This window comes from Equus asinus, chromosome X (assembly GCF_041296235.1).
Source record: "Equus asinus isolate D_3611 breed Donkey chromosome X, EquAss-T2T_v2, whole genome shotgun sequence".
Lineage (NCBI taxonomy): Eukaryota > Metazoa > Chordata > Mammalia > Perissodactyla > Equidae > Equus > Equus asinus.
The window spans coordinates 104,019,652-104,039,164 of record NC_091820.1 but is presented as its reverse complement, the minus strand read 5'-3'; the positions used below and the strand labels follow the sequence as shown (position 1 = coordinate 104,039,164).

Genomic DNA, 19,513 nt, shown 5'->3' with positions numbered 1-19,513 from the left:
TTTTGCAGATTCACTCTTCATACAGTCCCAGGCTGAGTAGAGTAGAGGAAAATTAGCATTTATCAAGAGCATACTGTTTACCAAGCCCTGTACCCTCCATTTTCCCACAACATGGTCTCACTCAATCTTTACAACAACCTTTTACATGGGTGTGACTACTCCAATTTTACAGATGAGGAAGTGAAAGCCTGGGGAGTTTATGGAATTCGATAAATCTCACAGGACTATTAGCTGGCAGAGGTGAGTTTTGAATCAAAGTTGTTCTAACTGCAGAGCCTCTGATATTCCCACTGCTCCCATGCTCTGAGGCCACTGAGTGTATGAAAACATCTGTCCCAACCCCTTTCTAACCCTGCTGCCAAGACCTGGCAGAGTGGTCTCATCTCCTTTCTCTGAACTCTCTTAGGCTGTTGAGTTGTTTCCAGATGCTCCTACAGATGTTGAGGATCTGAAAGAAACTTCATAGTCTATGCCAGGGTCCTTATCCAAGTTGACCTGGACCCTGGCACAGTCCATCTCTCCAGAGGAGCTCTGTCCAAATAACAGCATTGCCTTTTATCTCAGGGCTGTAGTTACAGCCAAACCAACAACACTCATACTTTGGATTTCAATGTAGACATTCTCACCTGGTAAACCATTTGAGATGACGCTTTCAGTGACAACTGTGTAAGAACCCATTTTACTCTATAGTGGAAGATTTCTGTGTGTCTAACTTTAGACCACTATAGGTCTACTTCCAAGGATTTTGAATATATTAAATCCATGCAAATTATTGGTCAAGGACCATGCATCCTTGGGCATCAAGATGAGAGGAGAGTTAGCTTACCTTCCAGGATGGAGGCTGGCCTGCAGCAACTGGAAGGATGAATCCAAACACCATGGAATGGAGAACATTGTATGATTCTTCTGAATGAGGCCCAGTGTAAAAATGCCTTCTCTTCCTCCTCATTAGTCTGTGAGTTCTCAGACTCAGAACCAATTATGTCACTGGCCTTATATGCTTTTCCTACAGGATTATCATACAGGAAGAGTTTGCAGTCACAAACTACAGCCAATGTTCTTCGACCATTTTTTTCATTCCCTACTGGCTTAGGGATCACTAATTTTGATTTCTTGATGTGACTTTCATATGTGGTTCCCATATCTCTTCACAAATCTATCATCAGGGGTCATGATTTCTGTTCAGGAAGTATTAGACAACCTCTTGAGCTTGATGTGAGGATCCACATGAAGGGGATGCACTGAAGAGCAAGCGTCCACTCTGAAGGCACCAGAGAGTCCATGGAAAGGATTTAAGAAGGGTCATGACCTAGTTAGATTTACTTTTTAGAAAAAACAATCTAGCAGCAATATGAATCAGAAGAGTTCCAAGAGTGGAAGCTGAGAGACCAGTTTCTTAAGGCCGTCAATATTTATTTTTCCTGCATTGCTGCAATATTCCCCAGTAGTAGTGGGTGTAAAGAGTAAGGGATAGTTTAAGAGATATTTAACAGGAGGAATCAAGAGAGCTTGGTAACTGAGGAAATAGTAGGGGTAAATAAGACAAAGGGAAATTCAAGGAAGATGCCTAGATTTCCATCTTGGGTAGTGGTGAGAGAGAGACTGCAGGGAGAGGATCCAATATGATGAATATGAGATAATGCATTAAGTTCTGGACAACTTGAATATCAAGTGCCTTTGGGACACATTAGTGGAGATTTCAAGTAGGTAGATGGATTTACAATTAGGGTCTGAAGCTTAAAGGAGACATATGGGCTGCAGATATTAATTTGGAAGTTATGATATAGGTTGGAGCTGGAGACATGGGTTTGAATAAAACAGACCATGAAAAAAATCCTTGGGAGATTCCAACATGTAAAGGATGGCGAGGAGCAGGATTCTGAAAAGGGATTTGGAGAAATGGCAAACAGAGAGGTAGGAGAAAGATCAGGAGAAAGTGAACACAGAATCAAAAGAAGACAGGGTTTCAAGAAGAAAGGAACAGATAACATTCACTCAGTCACCTAAGGTTTATTGAGTGACTACTATGTACCTAGGGATGCCTCAGGGAATTAAAAAGAAAAAATACTTGCCTTGGTGAGCTTACATTCCATTGGGAGGAGTCAGACAATGGACTAAATAAATAAATAAATGGTAGAGTATGAAAGAAGTTGATAGATGTTATGGGAAAAGGACCAGGGAAAGCACATCAGGAGTTCTGCTAGTGGAAGTGCAGCTGAAATGGGGTAATCAGAGTAGGCTTCACTGAAAAAGAAATATTTGAGTAAAAATTTGAAGGAAGTGAAACATGAGACAAGTGGATATCTGAGCGAAGAGTTTTCCAGTCAGAAGAAACTGCCATCACAGAGGCTCTGAGGCAAACACTTGCTTGAAACATTTGCGAAATAGCAAAGAACCAGTGTGCCTGGAGCAGAATGAGTGAAGAGGAGAATAGAAGGGGTAAGATGAGAATGTAAAGGGGTGGCACACACAGTGGAGGACCTTGTAAGTCATTATAAGGACTTTGTCTTTACTCTGATAGGAATATGAAACCATTGGAGAGTTTTGATTTATGGTGAATGTCATGTCAAGACTATAGTTAGGCATGCAAGGGTAAAAGCAAGGAGACCAGTTAAAAGGCTATCACAACAATCCATGCAAGAGATGAAGATGCCTTGGATCAGACTGGTAGGAGTGAAGGAGATGAGAAGTGACCAGATTATATATACACATGTACATTCACACACACACTCACAATTATGTAGTTTCTTTTTAATCAGTCTAATTGAAGTATAATTCAGATACGATAAAATTGCCCAATTTTAATTGTACAATTCAATTATGGGTCAATCATGTCTTATGTGGATGCTATAATTTCTCATGCTGAAATAAATTGAAATAGTTGGATTTTCCCCAAGAGTGTTGTCTTATGATTTTAAGAGTATTACACAATAGCTTTGGCAATATAAGAAGGGACTTACTAACTATTAGAGAACTGGTTATTTCAGCCAAAAATGGATGAGGACTTAACATACAAATGCAAGGGCATGCGATTGTTTTTCACAGCACAAGTCCTCAACAATTCACAGAGCATAACTGGATGCTATTCCCAGATGCAAGCCACTTGTGTTGGTGAGCAAAGATTTTTTGCTTTTGGCTGTAGATGGGAAAAGAATTGGGGTGCATACTAACACTGCACACTTCACCAACTAGGGGCCTCCCAGGCTTGTCCCACACAGGACCAGAAGGTCTCTAACAACGGCTACAGTATTATGGAAGAAACACAATTTTGCATTTGGATTGCCAGCCAAAATTCACTCAGAGCAGTGGCTACTATCCAGTTGGCCAGGATATTTTTGAAAGGCTAATAATAATAACAGCTTCAATTTGTTGAGTGCCTACTATGTGACTAAATGAGCATTTTGATATAACTTTTTTATTCTTCACAACCCCATGAGGTATTTTTATTCTCTTTTTATAATTGAAACTAAGGCTTAGAGAGAAGTGAAATGCAGTTCTAGCTCTGAAATCTAAACTCTTAAACCCGTATCAGCCTAAGAGGGAATCCATAATTTAAGAGATTCAAGTGAATTCACAGCACATAGTTCAGTTTAGTTGAGCAAAAGCAAAAGAGGTTGTGGGAGCCAGGAGGGAGCATTTTTGGTACAGGGTTACTACCCTACAAGGAATGATATTTTACTCTCGTTATTTCATTTTTGGTGGGAAAACCCATTGCCCAGAGACTTCTATGGGGGGGGAAACAGGAGGTATGAAGATTCAGGAAGCTGATATAATATGTAGCTAGACTAAACCAGAAACTGCTAGAAACATACAGGTTGGCCCTCCAAGGCATTTTGCGGCAAACTTGAATTAGAACACGTACTAGTGTAGTGTTAGAGTGTGATGACAGGAGCTGCATGAAGGGGTGCTGAGTGATGCTGAGGAATTGAAGGCGTCCCTGGTGAGCCCAAAATGGTTGCCATATCTATGGGCATGGAGAAAAATGGGGTGAACCTACTACAGTGGGCCACAGTGTATACTCCAGCCAATATGGAAAACCACTGGGCCACCATCCACATGCTGGCCGGCAAAGAAAGTGCCCTTCCAAACAGAGTTCATTCCCTTACTTCTTAGATACTTAGAGGCTGAGGAGCCAACCTTGTACTTGGCCTGGCTCCTTCACCTGCAGTTGCCATCTCAGCTATAACCAGGCACCAGGACAATGATGAGGAAGAACACGATTGGTAATTATTCATTATGTGGGGGAAGTCTCCTTCAATTGTGATACCAAAGTGGTGAAAGAAAAGTTAGTTGGTGGAAAACCTGAAGATCTGAGAAAGAGGCAAACTGAAGTGGGTACACGACATCTCATGGATAATTAAGCCTGTGACCATGTGCTGAGCATCACCTTTCCCATCAGAGGAACAATGATTCCTAGGAAGTCATGGGGAGTGCATAGGCCCAGCACAACCGACATTGAACTCCAAATAGTACAGATGTTAGTGCAGATGATGTCAAGGCTTTGGTTGCATTAATAATCTACAAAGTGCTACGATTCATACACCATTTGAAAGAGGGCCTAAGGTAGGTGTTAGTAATCCTCAAAATTATACAGATAATGAGCTAGAAAAGGTCAGAGAAGTGTATCACGTAGCTAAATAAAAAGGATTTCATTGATTTTGGAATTGACGCCTTTGCTCTTCTTATAAGCCCTAAAGAAAGGGAAGTGTTCTAGATTGCAAATATTCATCCTGGTACCATAGGCCACTCTGAAATTAATGCACACACCCGTGTCATTGGTAAAGAGATCAGTCTAAGTGGCATCCGTGTAACTTTGTCATGGAAGAGGTATCTTCCACGGAATTGAAAAAATCATGAACGTGGCTTCTTGCATAAACCTCTTGGGATTATCTCCCAATAAGGGGGATGACACCTTTATTGTTCAGGATTTGGTAATATAGGCTTGCATACTATGTAGTATTTATATCGTTTTATGTTAGATTCGTTGGTGTTGGTGAGACTGATAATGTATGGAATCCACATAGTATTTACCCAAAGGAGTTAGAATATTCTAAAGCACAAATTGGGACAATATTGTCTTTTCTACTGTCAAGTCTTATGATAGCAATATCTTAAAAGTAGATTATGACATATGCACTTCTGTTTCAGGTGAAAAACAGCCTGTCAAATGCAATACATCCAAAATCAGAACAGAAATCATTGCTGAAGGTGGTAATGGACCAATAATACCAGGGATTAAAATCTTCCTGAAGGGGAGTAGTTTGGTAATCTCTGCTCTCTACTTGAATGCCAGAGGAGTAACTGTATCTCATTTAAGTGATTAAACATTTTTTTTTCGAATTATGTCACACATCTATTTAAATGTGAAGGAGATTTTAACCATCATTTGCTAATGTCTGTTCAAAAGAGTTTAGAAAGAAAATGTGGGGCTATTGTTAGAATATGACAATCCCCCTCCTGTATTTTGAAGCATGGCAATTCAGTCTTACCTGTTGTAAAATTAAAAGTTGTCTCACTATGAATTTTATTTTCACGTGACACTGTAGGCTAAGGAGCCTGTCAGTCCATGCCCCCAGGGAAGGACTCATAAGCAGTGATATTTGAGTTCTCTGCTTTCCCAATGAGGCCTCAGAAGTGCCTGAAGAGAGAGTGGGAAGTCCTACTACCTTAGGTGGGTGGGACTAGTGACAGGCGGAATTAAGTTAGGAGCAACTTCTTAATATCAAGGTAATTGGTAGTTGGTGGTGGAAATGGGTTGGGGTATGATATCCAGCCTGCATCCTACTTCCTTGCTATGACCTCTGAAATATCATGGGGGAGGTATGATGCAGTCTGTTGCTTTTCTTAATGTTTTTCTTTATTGAGATAATTGTAAACCCACATGCAGTTGTAAGAACTAATACAAAGAGATCCTGTGCACTCTATCCATTTCCCCCCGATGGTAACATAGTCTGTTGCCTCTTTGTGGGAATGTCTATCCCTAGGAAACAGGACAGGTACTCTGGTTAAAACATTAAAGTACGTGTAGAATGGAGCCCAAATGCCAATTTTCTTTTTACTCCAAGGAGGGCTGCTTGGAAAAACATGGAGAATTTATAAAGGAATATTTATAGCAAATGCTGCAAATTAACCTTCCTGGGAGGCGGCAGACCCGAAAGGGGCCGGGCTATGCACAGGTTGACCTCACAAGCCCCAGAAAGGGAAAGAGGGAAGTGAAGACCAAACTTGTCCCCTGGTTCAGTGAGGTGCCTGAACTGGAAAAAGAGCCACCATGACAGGTCCAAAGATGTAGCAGAATAGGTTGATTTCAAAGGAGGGGTTTCTGCTGTCAGGTATGGAAAAGAAAACAAGCACAGGCACACCTTGGAGATATTGCAGGTTCGGTTCCAGACCGCCGCAGTAAGTGAAGGTTGCAATAAAGTGAGTCACATGAATGTTTTGGTTTGCTGGTGTATTAAAAGTTATGTTTATACTACACTGTAGTCTGTTAAGTGTGCAATAGCATTATGTCTAAAAGAACAATTTACATAGCTTATTAAAAATATTTTATTGCTAAAAAATGCTAACCATCATCTGAGTCTTCAGCAAGTTATAATCTTTTTGCTGGTGGAAGGTCTTGTAAAAAATGCAATATCTGCAAAGCATAATAAAGTGAAGTGCAATAAAGTGAGGTATGCCTGTAAAAAGTAATCTGCTATGAAACTGCAAGTGGATGAGTTACCTCAGTGCACTACCCAGAGGCTACTAGCACCAGGGGCTGGTGTGGATGTTGCAGATATAGATAAGTAGAGTCGCCAGCACAGTAGCAACAGGACAGTGGCATCAGCACAGGTTTAGTGGAAGGCAGTGGCAAGAGTGGTGTTTGATACAGGTGTATAGAAATCATCAGATGCCACCCAAGTGTCTGGGGGCCAGAGCCCAATGGGATGTGGAGAACAACCACAATTTGTGGGGCACTTTAGGTATTACCCCCTTCCCACTTCAGTAGGTGAGAGACTTAGATGAGGCTAGAGTTCTAGCAATTGAGCTAGTAGGGCTGAGCTGTGGAGTAATACATTTATCATCGTCTGGGACGCTGTTCCTTCAAATTGTTGTGGCAAAGGGAAATGCCTTTTGAATTTTATATTTGATGGAAGATATTGGTAATTTGCTAACACATAAAAAGTATTTCTACTTCATTTAATACAGATTAAAGTAAAACATAGAAAATCTGCCAATCAAAGATGGAAGGACATGAGGGTAATAGTGGGAGAGGCAACTCACTAATTCACGCATACGAGCAGTAGAGAACTTGGCTAACTACTGGGATTCTCATTCACTTGCCCATTCATGTTTACAGAAAATGCCTTTTTTGCTTTCAACATGAAGAAATTCAGTAAGAGAAATAAAGTTTGCATGTAAATACAGTGAACTAGAAAACAACCTCATAGCATTTGGTAAGATACATAATCCATTCACAGGCAACGTAGTACAACTCTGTATCCACTTACACAAGGGTATCAAATTATACACACATGGGGCAGAAGGAACACTATGCTCGTGTAGAAGTGATATTGGTGGAACAAACCTCCAGTTTGCTAAATCTCTGGGATTTTTGTCTTGACTCTTAAGGCAAAGTTTCTGACAAACCTGACTCCAATAGGTGCATCTAGCAGCTTTCAATGAGGTTTACTGTCATTTAGTCACATTTGGAGGTGGTTTTTAAAAGTTATCTTTATCAGAAATGTTTACAGTGCCTGACATATAGCAGGAGCTCAAAAAATGCTTTTTGAATGAAAGAGTGAATAAATGTCATCAGTGTGGGCTTGGAATCTCTCCTGTGATGTGTGGAGATCAGTATGAGATATAAGATAAAACTAAACATTATGCAGATGGCTTTACTCATTCAGAATTTTCCAAGAAGAAAAATGAGCAAAAACAAATTAATTATTACATATGATTTCTTTTGGCAGTTTTCCTTCATCTACCCCTTGGATCCGCCAGCCTTTTGCCGTGTGTTGAGTATACACATTCGGCTCTCTGAACTAGTCCACGTAAAAACCAGATGGAGACTCCGGGTCTGAGTTATTTAGTGGCAGAATCTGCAGGACATTTCCTGTATTGCTCTCAAGGCTGGGCAATCCCCTACCTTGATACCTGTGAGAGAGTGCTACACTCCAGCTGTGAAGGAGGTAAATGGCCAATACCAAGGGGGTGGGTGAGAAGGTGACATAAGAGAGAAGCACCAGCTCATTGATGTTTGTCATTTTTATTTGCAACACTTTAGGTCCAAGTTTCAAACTGCAATATTTTTACACTCAAGACACAGTCATGCACAATCCATATTTCAATTTTCTATTGCTTCAACCACAATTTAAAATAACAGTATTGGAAACAAAAGTCCTTAAAAAGATTGGATGCTGAGGTCAGAAGGATGGAATCATACCATCAGCAGGTCCAGAAAAGAAATAACTTATTTAAAAATCAAACAAACGAAAAGACTATAAATATCTTTAATCCAGAGTTACAGAAAAATTTCACTACACATGGGTTTACAGATAACACATTTTAACGAAAGTAATGCACAGCCAAATGAGATACAATTTTGATAAACAATGAAAATGTAGATCCTCCTCAACTTGTTTTGTCTGGATATTATGGGTATAATCCCAGTAGATATCAGTATCCTGTGATTTTGCTCCTCCTGGCTGATGTACTGAGATTTAAAACTCAACCTACTAATTGTTATAGGATTCTGTGAAAGGTCTTATCATCACTAATGAATATAGTATACGCGGGTCAATAAAGCACACCACACATAAGCACACACATTGAACTTGTATTTCGCACTCAGGGCTGGTTGGCACTTTGCTGTAGGCAGGGCATTGGGACTGTTCACTAACTTCCAATTTACTCTCTTTCCAGCAGCATACTCATACAACTGGCCAATCGCTGTGGGAGTTGTCATCAGAAATGCTATCTTTGGTTCCCAACATGTGGATTTGTCAAAACTCCTTAATGCTAATAGCATGTAATTACTTTTTCATTTCTCTCCCTGCAAGTGCTTAGGTCCACTCTTAGTAGTCCCAGCCATTAAAACGCATGGGTTCTGCCATTGTGTGCCATTTAAAAAGTAAACTCTATAAAGCCCAGCACTGCTTCATAGGAAAGGAGAGGCCCAAGTATAGTCTATTCTAGCAAGTGTGACAGTGTATTTCTGTTCTAGTAGCAAATACTGGCCACAGCTTAATGAAAACCAGACTTTACATAGAATGTATGGAAAATGAAAACTGGGAACACTCAACAGAAAAAGGACATTAAAACAAAAACAAAACAAAACAACTGTGAAGGATTGGAAGGCTGCCACAAATTTTATCAACATTCCCTAGTATTATTAACTTCATTTACTTGAGGGTCTTTTTTTTTTTCCATCATCTTACATAGTTCTATTGTTTAACCATAACATAAGAGACCCAGGCTTAAGCATGTGATATTTGCCATCACTTTAGCGGGTTGAGTTTGCAACACAACCTATACAGAATATTACAGCTTTTGGAAAGACCTTGGAGATCACCTAGTCCAGTATCCTTATCTTACAGATGAGGAAACAGCCACAAAAAGGTTAAGTGACTTGCCCAGGATCACACAGTAAGTTAGTAACAGAGCCTATATTAGACTCCAGGTCTCCTTACTCCTAGGCTAGTAGGTATTCCTTCCACTACCTCTGACTGATTCTCTAAAATTGCTGTTGATTTCCTCTTAGGTACTAAATCAGGTAAACATGGTACCTACCTTACTGCTGGTATTATGGGATAGCATCCAGTTGGTATTATGGGATAGCATCCAAAGAAGACTCTGACGGCACTAACCAGCTTCTATAAGTTTATCTTACAAGTTTGACTATATTACGTGACAGTAAATACTACTTGTCATATTATAGTTTACTTGTACACAGAAGTGTGCACATGGAGGTGATATCTCAGTTCCTGCATCTGCAGATTCAGTTAGATATTCTTTCATATCAAACAGACATTCCCAATGCATGAGGAGCTGAGTTATATTCATTTGGTCACTAAAGGAGTATGGGATCAGAAAAGGAGTGAAAAAATTAAAGCTAACCAACAGAAAGATTATATCAGAAACAGATCTCTTATGAAAAATTCTTTCTTAGGAAAAATATTTTCATTATTTCCAAGGTCCCATTTATTTCCTTCCCAATCCACATGCAAATATATGTTCAGAGCTGTGTGTTAAGTTCACTCAAAATCCGAGGCCTATTAGACTGTCAATATACAAATGCTGAATTTAAGTCTTCTTGCTCAGAGACTGGGAGAAGCTTGCATCACTAGTCATGCCTTTGTTTAACCAAATATTAACTGCAAGTAGCTCAGAAAACCACCATGAGATTCAACTGGAGATGGCAGGGTTAAGATTCCCATAAGTATTTTTATGTTGTGAACGGTCAATGAAAAGCCTATGGGTTCTCTAGGTATAATGTATGCTCTTGGTGAAACTGAGTAACATCTGAGGCCACTATCTCATTATAAAAGTCCTCACCTAAAATTTCTTTGGTGAGTTAGAAGGAAATTCCTCTCTTTTGGTAGACAGTCTCCCTTTTTCTCTTTAAAAATGACAGTAGTTACTGCATACAACCTATAATCAGGCAGTGCAGAAAGCATGTGGAGGCCATCTCAAGCCACAGCTAATAGGACTGTGACTGAATGCCAACAGGTAAATTAATTCTAAATATTTATCTTAATGTTTTCATAGTCAGCTTTTAAGTGCAAGTCATAACTTCTATTAAAATTAATGGGACTTGCCTACTGGTCATTAAAACAAGAATCCTACCTGAATGATATAATATCCCACTGGACAAGGAAATGGTGGGAGCTGGGGATTTTATCCTTCTATTCTTCCTAAATCCAACCTGAAAATCTGCTAAAATGATCCAGAAGGGTGATGCTTGAAACAGATGTTATCAAGGGGGCTAAAAAATTGTCACCCCTCGAATCTAAAGTAACCAAAACAGAAATCTTGGTGCCATGTCAAAGCTGAGGGCAGCCAGTTTTAAAGCAGATTGATGTGTCTGGAGCTCTAAAAGCGACATATCCCTAGCTTTAACTTATAGATAATAGTCCCCTAAGAAAGCACATGCCAAACCCCAGTGTGTGCCAACCTCCGCGCTCAGGCAAATATAAAGTCTATGGAATAATTGTAACTAGCAAATATCTGTGCCCTGCATGCTCTGGGCTCTGGCCAGAAGGCATCTGCTTCTGGCATCTTTTCTATGTTTCTATTGTCCCCTTTCTGATGTTTATTTACTAAAAAGCAATATTTTAACAACATCAAAGAAAATTTTAAAAAGGAAAAAAAATCACATAATCCCACCACCTTAACACAACCGATTCCAATTATCTGTGTTCCCAGTCTTTGTCCATATGCACTTATTTTTACATAGTTGTAATCCCTGTTTATGTTATTTAAAAGTGATTTTATAGATTCTCTTTTGAGAACTGGCAGCCTCATTAGAAATAAACAACCCATTGAGCAAAGGAATATAATTATTTACACGATCTTTGAGCTGAGAAATATCCTTTATAGACAAACATCTCAAACTATCAAAACAGTTATACAGACAATAGGAAGCAATTTCATATTTCTTTTTCCTTTAGCAATGGAATGTGCTTCACAGGGGAGAGATAGATGTGGGGATCAGCTGGTTAAACTCAAACATTGGGGTGCAATTCACAAGCCTGAAAGAAATCTGAATAACACAATTAAAGAATAAATACTTGAGTTAAATCTTCTTACATGACTTGGCCATCCAGTAGCCAAAATGGAACATGGACACACAAATATTTACAATGACACATAGACGAGATCAGCAAGAACGAAGTCATTACCCAACATGGTGACTGATTTGAGGAGATTGTGTCATCCAAAAATCCTCATGGGATTATGACAACGCACTGGATCCTTGCTACAACATTAATGTTCTTTTCTTTCTTAAATAAATAATCTCAACTGTGCTTCTCACCCTTCCCTGACTTTCCCACTGCCCTATCTCTATCTCAGGACATTTTGGAATCAACATTTGACGATGTGCCCTCATTATCTCAGGGCGCACTAGCAACTGTAAAGATCTGGATAGACTCACCTATGTTCAAGACAAGCTAAAAATAAATCCAGGGAAAGTGAATAAACTATTAACCATCTGGAGTCCAAGTTGTTCAAGTGTACCAAGTGTGAATCCTTCAGCATCATTTTGGCAGGAGAAACAGCTTCTCTCTAATACTTATTAGAAATATATGTAATTCTCCAACACGGGGAAGGGTCTTTAGAAGCTGTTCTCATTTTAAAATTTACATAGATATAAATAAATTTGTAAGAATAAAGCCTACTGGGATATATTATCATAAAATCTTGATACAACAGAGTGTGGTGAAGAAATACCTGGCTCCTCGTTAATATGCTGAATTGAAAGCATAAAAGAGGAGTCATTTCTCTGCCTACAGTGGCCCGAAAAGTCACTGCTCCAGGTCTCCCTCCACCAAAAGATGGCCTTTATAACAAATAAGGGATACTAATTGACAACTAGGTCTTCCCAATCAGGTTTGGGGCTCTCTCTACTGGCAAGGCATAGTTATCAATGTACTAACTCTATTCATATCCCAGGTATTATTTTATTGAATTCCCTGGCACTATGAATGAACATTTTTTAAAAAAACTTAATTTTAAATGAAATAAAAACTAAGGCCTCTCTCTCTCTCATTAGAACAGTGTGTTATTAAAAATTTCAGGCCCAGCTACCTTTTTGCAAAGTATAACACAGTACGCTTCAAATTAACATTACCATTTGATTTTCTTTTCATATTTGTTGTTTTATCCCACTGTGGACATTTTCTGGGAGGTCAAGCTCCTCCCAAATTTTATAGTCAAAGAAAACAATAGGAAAATAGGAAATCCACCAGTGATGTTATCTCCTAAACATAAACATGTGCACTACATGGTTAGCAGAAATTCTCCAAAGAAAGTACTTTCATTTTAAAGAATGGATGGATGTTTAGATGGATGCACGTACCACAGCAGAGAAGGAGAGAGGCCCATGTCATTGATCTCTTTCTCCCTCTTGCTGAATATAGATAGGTTCTATTCAGATTCTTGATACACTACAAATCAAAAGCCTTTTACAGCACAAATCGCTGGCTTTTCAAAGGCTCAGAGAAACAACTTTGCAGAATTCATAAAGTTGACAATACACTTGAAAGAGAAGCATATTCTTTTCCACACAGACACCCTCCACATATTTTTCTACTCTCAGAAGATTCAGGAAATGCCAACTGCTGAATTTTTACTAATTAGATACATGGTGAAACAACGGTCAAATTTTCATATTTTCTCCAAGCCACAAAAGGAATTCAGTTGAACTAATATTTCTTGGAATATATGACTGCAAACCTAAATTATTTTCACTGGAGAACTTCCAGATCTTTATGAACATGTTTTTGAAATTCAAAAGCCCAAAGGATTAAGTATGAACAGACCATATCCTGAAACAGAAATTGGCGATACATAAGCAAAATGGGAACAAGTATTTAGAGCCAAATGGTGATTGGGATGTAGTTTTCACTGACCTCGTATTTCTTACAGAATTGAATGCTTAGTATATCTCTGTTCTCCAGATCTTGTTTTTTAATTTTTAAAATGTTATAAATCGTCAAAATAATTTTTATCATAAGCAAATGTTGGTTAAGGGGTCTGTTTCCTCCTCATGTGCCTGTTTTACAGTGCATATGTTCCACAAGCACAAGAGAAGATTAAATTCGGAATCTTATCTTTATTTACTTACTACCCAACAAGGATTTCAGTATTGCACACTTATCTTGTATTCCTTTTGGCTCTCAGAGAAAGTCCCATCTCTGTTGAAGTATGGTTTCTCCTACCAGGATTTTCTAGAATCAGGATGTGGACTCACCCAACTGGAACGCCACAGTTTTGGTGTGTTCTTTTCAGGTATCATGAAGACAAACAAGCTGGCTTATATAAACAATAAATCAACTACCTTTTAAGCATCATCGTGAAAATGTGACAGAATTTCACCATTTAAGCTTTGTTTAGATATAGAGGTCTTAAAAGCCCTTCCTGAATACACATATTCCTCTCTGCTTTTGGAAAATGTCTTGAAAGAATCCTTTTCCAATACGAATGCAGAAAAACAGGTACACAAACCAAGCCACCACTAGAGAAGAAGAATAAAAAATTGCAACTCTATTAGGGCATGGACTTCCACATGTTTACACAGTACTTGCTCTGGGTTTTTTTTTTGTTTGTTTTGTTTTTTGTTTTGTTTTTGGGGTTTTTTTTTTTTTGCTTTTTTAAAAAAAAGTTTTGACATCTTTTTTCTGGACATCTAATGACAATGCAAGTGAAAAACATCACATTGGGTAAGGAGTTTTGAAGGAGGTTCGAATGCAAGAGGAACTACTCTCTAACTTAAAAACAAATACGACACTATGAAGAGGGAGTGTGCATCTTTGAGAAAGCTTTTTCTTCAAAGTGAATGCACAAGATGAGGGGATTCACTACTGGCTCTTTCGCTTCACGGTGGAAGTGACCACTTTCCGGCCACTTCGACATTGCTGCCCTGTTTGGGCTGCGATTCAGGCTTACAAAGAAATTACATAATCCGAGGGAGTAGGAAAAAGGCTTATAAGAAGTTTCTATTCACTTGAAAGTTAAAGAACCCCCCACCCCAAATGACTGTCTTTTCTTCCATCTTTCCTGCCGCAGAGTTTTATTTCAGTCTTACTCATGAGGGAGATGGTGTGGGGTAAGGCTTGCAGTCCTAACGGCTGCTGTTCTTAATTGCTTCCTTTGCAGCGATAATCAGAGGAGTCAGGCTGGAGAGAGGCTTGGCTAATTTTAAAAATGGATGCTGCAAAAGGAAAAAAAAAAAGAGGAATTACTGGAATTCTTTCCTCCAACAAGTATATTACTTTACATTTTCAAGCAGCTCTTTTTTCATTAAAATATATTTTGAGCATCCAATTAAACATCATTTTATTTAAAATAGTGCCAGCTTTTGTCCTTCAGATGTTTTTGTCCTTCAGTATCATGAAATCCTCTGGAAGCTGACTGGCAGAGCTAGCAACTCAGAGTAGGGGTCTTGTAAAATCTCACTGTGTTTGCGACACTCTAACTTTCCGACTTTCTTAATCTGATGAATTTATCTGGAGCAGCCATCATGCTTGAAAAAATGTCTTCGGTTGACCACTAAAGACCTTCACCCTGAAATCAATGGCTTCCTAACTGCTAAACTCAATTCTATGCCTCTACCATTTCTCTTTTGGCCCCTCTGCAGTACCTAATACAAGTGAATTTCCCTTCCTTCTTTGAAATGTCTTCCTTTCTAGGGGCCTGTGACGTTCTACTGTCTTGGTTCTCTTCTACATGCATGCTCACTGACTACTTCCTCTCCATCTTCTTCCTTGGTTTCACATCCTCCTCTCTCCTTCCACCTCCCACGTACCAGAACTTGGCTCTCATCATCTTCTTTTTCTAATTTAATTCCTTTGAGAGCTCATTTCCTGTCATGATTTCAATCTCTCATCAGCTTATGGGGATACTCCCAAATCTATATTATGTGTCCCGATCTCTTTCCTTTAATTCTGGTCCTATTTCTCCAGTTGCGTGCTGGATATATCCTTAATGAATGTCCTTCTGTTCCCTTAAACTCAACATTTAAAAATGTATGTTAAAGTCTCCCAAACAGGTTGCTCTTGTGTGATGTAAGCTACAGAGGCTTTGGAGTCAGAGCACTTAGGTTCACTCCTTCCCTCTGTTTATTACAATGGTTAAATGAGGTAAGGTAAGTCACAGTTTCCTGTAAGCTAGATAGAGGCAAAAAAATGTTAGCCATCATATTATCCTCTATCACTTTTGCTTGTACTGAACACTGCCTCGGTTTGATATTCTGAAGTGGCTTTTGTTGTCCTCTCCCTTATATTCTGCATGCAATCAACTACCGGGCACTTTCTTCTCAATGCCTCCTACAATTATCTCTTGCCTTCCCTAGTTCAGGCCTAATCAACCTAACCCTGAACTATAACAATAACTCTCCTTTGATCTTCCTGCCTCCATTTTTCCCTGTTGCTAATTCTTATTGCATACCACCAGATTAATCTTCCTCAACAAAGCTTTCCTCATGTGTGTCCTCAGATATCATCAGTGTTTCCCCATTGCCCACAGCCCCAGCTCTTTAGCCTGGTGTTCAAGGCCCTCCACGGTCCTATCTCCTGCAGCTTCCTTACTTGAACTCTTTACTTCAGCTATACTTTCTATTTTCTTTTCCCATAAAACCTTTCCTACATGCCTTTGGCCACACTATAACCCTTTCAGCTGAAATTCCTTCCCCCTTCTTCCTCAACCTATGTGAAACTGACCTGTCCTTCAAAGCCCAGCAGAACTCCCTCCTATTCACAGACATTTTCTGATTGCCATAGCCTATAGAATTGCTTCTCTAATCGACCACGGCATTTACTGTCCTAACAGCCTCTTGGTTTGAATGAGTCTCTAAACAACCTTGCATTATTAAGGAGATTGTGAACTTCTGGAGAATAGGAGTCATGCCTTTAACAGGTTTGTATCACCCACTGCACTTAAGTCTTTCAAATAGAACTGATGGAGAACTGAGTTAGGCCATATAGAAAGGCACACAAATACTCAAGACCTACGCCTTTTCTCGAGTCTTCCAGTGGTGTGAATGTCATGCATCTCTCCTTTCTCTAACCTCTAAAATGAGCAATGATAGGCTAGAGTCAGAGAATGAAATTATATGGACTTTAAGCAATATACAGGTTATTGCTAATATGTATAAAATGAAACGATGCAAAAATTATACAATTTACACTCAAAATATAGTTTTGTATCAGTTATCTGACTGGTTCAGATAAAAGTATTGTTGGGAAGGAACTAACTAGATAATTGTTTCAATTATCTATGTAACTATATAGCTACATTAAGACAACCTATATCTTCACTCATCCTTGGAATGTGTATCTGGATGTTTGTGTGTGGTAGTGGGAGGAGTGAAAAGATGTGGAAGTGAAGCACTCAAAAGTTCAGGTTTTTCACCTGTTATTTGAGACTGGATTAACTAGAGGATTAATAAAGGGCGATTCTAGATTTGACATTTTAGGTCCCTATGATAGCCTGTGAAATGCTCACAGGAAGCAGAAAACAGAAGGTATAGCCTCCTCAATTCCACCAAATTGGTTTTCCCAGGTATGACGTGGGTTGGGGTGGGACATTTTTTGCCAGGGTGTGGCTCTCTGTCTCTGGAGGGAGTCCAGGAACAAAAGGAACAGATTTTCTTTTTGGCCTAGAACAGACTGAATCTGTGGTTAACACTCTGTATAACCAAGTGTTGTACCTTTTATTTAACCGGCTTACGTGTTCAATGTCACAAAGAGAACAAGCAGTCATTGTTCTTGTATGTTAAACAACTTGATGCATGTCCCCAAAAACAGTCCCCAGCAGTGAAGCTATATGTGCAGTCCTAGGTATGTCCTGCTTTATCAATATTAATACATCTTTTTCTCTAAATTGGTTTGTGTGGTGGAAATTCAGATAATCCAGGGCTCAAATCCCAGTTCTGCAACTCGATAGCTGTTTAAGCCTCAATTTCTACATCTGTAACATGGGATAATAGCACCTACCCTATAGAGCTGCTATAAGAATTAAATGAGTAATTTGTGCAAAGAATTTGGTACATACTATGCACTAATTATCATCATATATCCTAATCCCTGAGAGCCATGAAAAGGACAAATGGTTACAGAGGCACTCACCACTGGATGGTACTCACCCAGGCAAGCAGGTACCTGCCATTTGGCATCACAAGCAAAGGGGCTTTGACCAGTAAAGCATTAGAGTAGCAAATGCCACGGAAATAATTGCATAGTTATGTAGAGAATTACCTCCAGCCAAGAGCACCTGCATACAACATCCAGGGGCACAAGTAAAGTTTAGAACAAAACAGCAACACCAGAGGTTCACATTGCTTTTTTTTCCCTTGCAAAATAAGACTCCAGGAAGAACAAAAGAGATTTATAGATTAAACTGCCAACTTCTCAGAAGAAAGGCAACATGCCAATGAACCATGTATTAGATGCATGCCTATACTTATGTGCCTGTGGTCTAAAATCAAACGGTTAAAGCCTAACTCTAATTAGACATCTCTTGACAGAGCTCTGTTACTGTCACACGTTGAGATGGAAAAGCTGAATATAATGACTCTTTGTAAGTGTTCTATTTTATTTTCACCTGCAAAAGCTCCTTGGCAGATCCTCGCCTATCCACATCCATCTCAAGACAGCGATTTAAAAAGTCACGGAATACAGCCGACAGTCTTTCAGGATTCTGGAGCTCTGGGGTTCCATTAGTGGCTATCAGATATAATGCCTACAGAAGAAAATTAGAAAAATCTATTCAGCACATAGATATTAGGATCGTGAGTTGGCACAGAAGTCACCAATCCAGTTTCTTCCGGTTTATACTCTGGGTCTTAAAAATTCCATTTTAGAGAATGACACTGACATATACTTCAAAGTTTCTATAACACTTAGAAATTATTACTCTTGGCAGTAACTGAGGTGACAGTGAGGTGCTCCCCCCCAAAAAAAAAACTTAAAAATAAGGTTATAAGGTTGTTTTCTGAGAGTTAAGCTGGTGAAAATCCACATATAATGAATGTGTGATTAACCACCTAGGAAATTAAACCAAGGGATTGCCTGTGAACCTGTGACTCCAAAGAGCTGGGGAACACACATACATCCAATCTTGTTGACCTGAGTATAACCTCTGGAAGGCATTGTTGCAAAGGTGATTGTAATTTACTAAGTGTTTCTCTTGTTCAAAGAACATTTGTGAGCAGACCTGGGATGAACAGAATACATTATAGAATTGGAGACGTACAAAGGACCAAAAGATGGCAGTGCCTGGATGAGAGGTAACCTGTGGGGCCTAAGGACTCAAGTACTTTTGTCCTATGGCAGATGTATCCCTATAGATTTTAATTAGATTTCCCATGAAGGTCTACCTTTAATAAGAGCAAATACAAGAAAAGCTGACAGTAGTAGTCCTGGAACCTGACAATTCTGAAACCTACTGTTAAATAATAAGTTGCTAATCTATCTCTGATATCTTTGTTGTGTAAGGCCACTACTGAGAAACATCAATTTATGGTGTGCTGACAGAATCAAGGGCCCTAGCCTTCAAGGCAGAGTTGGACCCAGGACCATGATTAATTCACAAAGGTAAAGCCATCTTTCAAACGCTCTTGACAGCCAAAAGTGTGGCCATTCCTTGGGGCTGGCCTGGTGGTATAGTGGTTAAGCTTACACACTCTGCTTCAGCAGCCCAGGGTTCACAGGTTTAGATCCAGGGCATGGACATATGTACCACTCATCAAGCGATGCGGTGGTAGCATACAAAATAGAGGAAGATGGGCACAGATGTTAGCTCGGGGCCAATC

At 39.3% G+C, this 19,513-nt stretch overlaps 1 protein-coding gene across 8 annotated transcripts in view; it reads right to left on the bottom strand.

Annotated features, from left to right (window-relative positions):
- Positions 1 to 14,356: 14,356 nt before the first annotated feature.
- PAK3 (p21 (RAC1) activated kinase 3) overlaps positions 14,357 to 19,513 on the bottom strand; it is a 250,474-nt gene continuing 245,317 nt past the window's right edge. For all 8 annotated transcript variants that reach the window (XM_044763450.2, XM_070502415.1, XM_070502417.1 and 5 more), the window contains 2 exons: positions 18,304 to 18,441; positions 14,357 to 14,914 (listed from right to left, as the gene is read on the bottom strand). In XM_044763450.2, the coding sequence (XP_044619385.1) occupies positions 14,825 to 14,914; positions 18,304 to 18,441 (228 nt within the window). In that variant the 3' untranslated portion in view covers positions 14,357 to 14,824. The remainder of the gene's footprint in view (positions 14,915 to 18,303; positions 18,442 to 19,513) is intronic.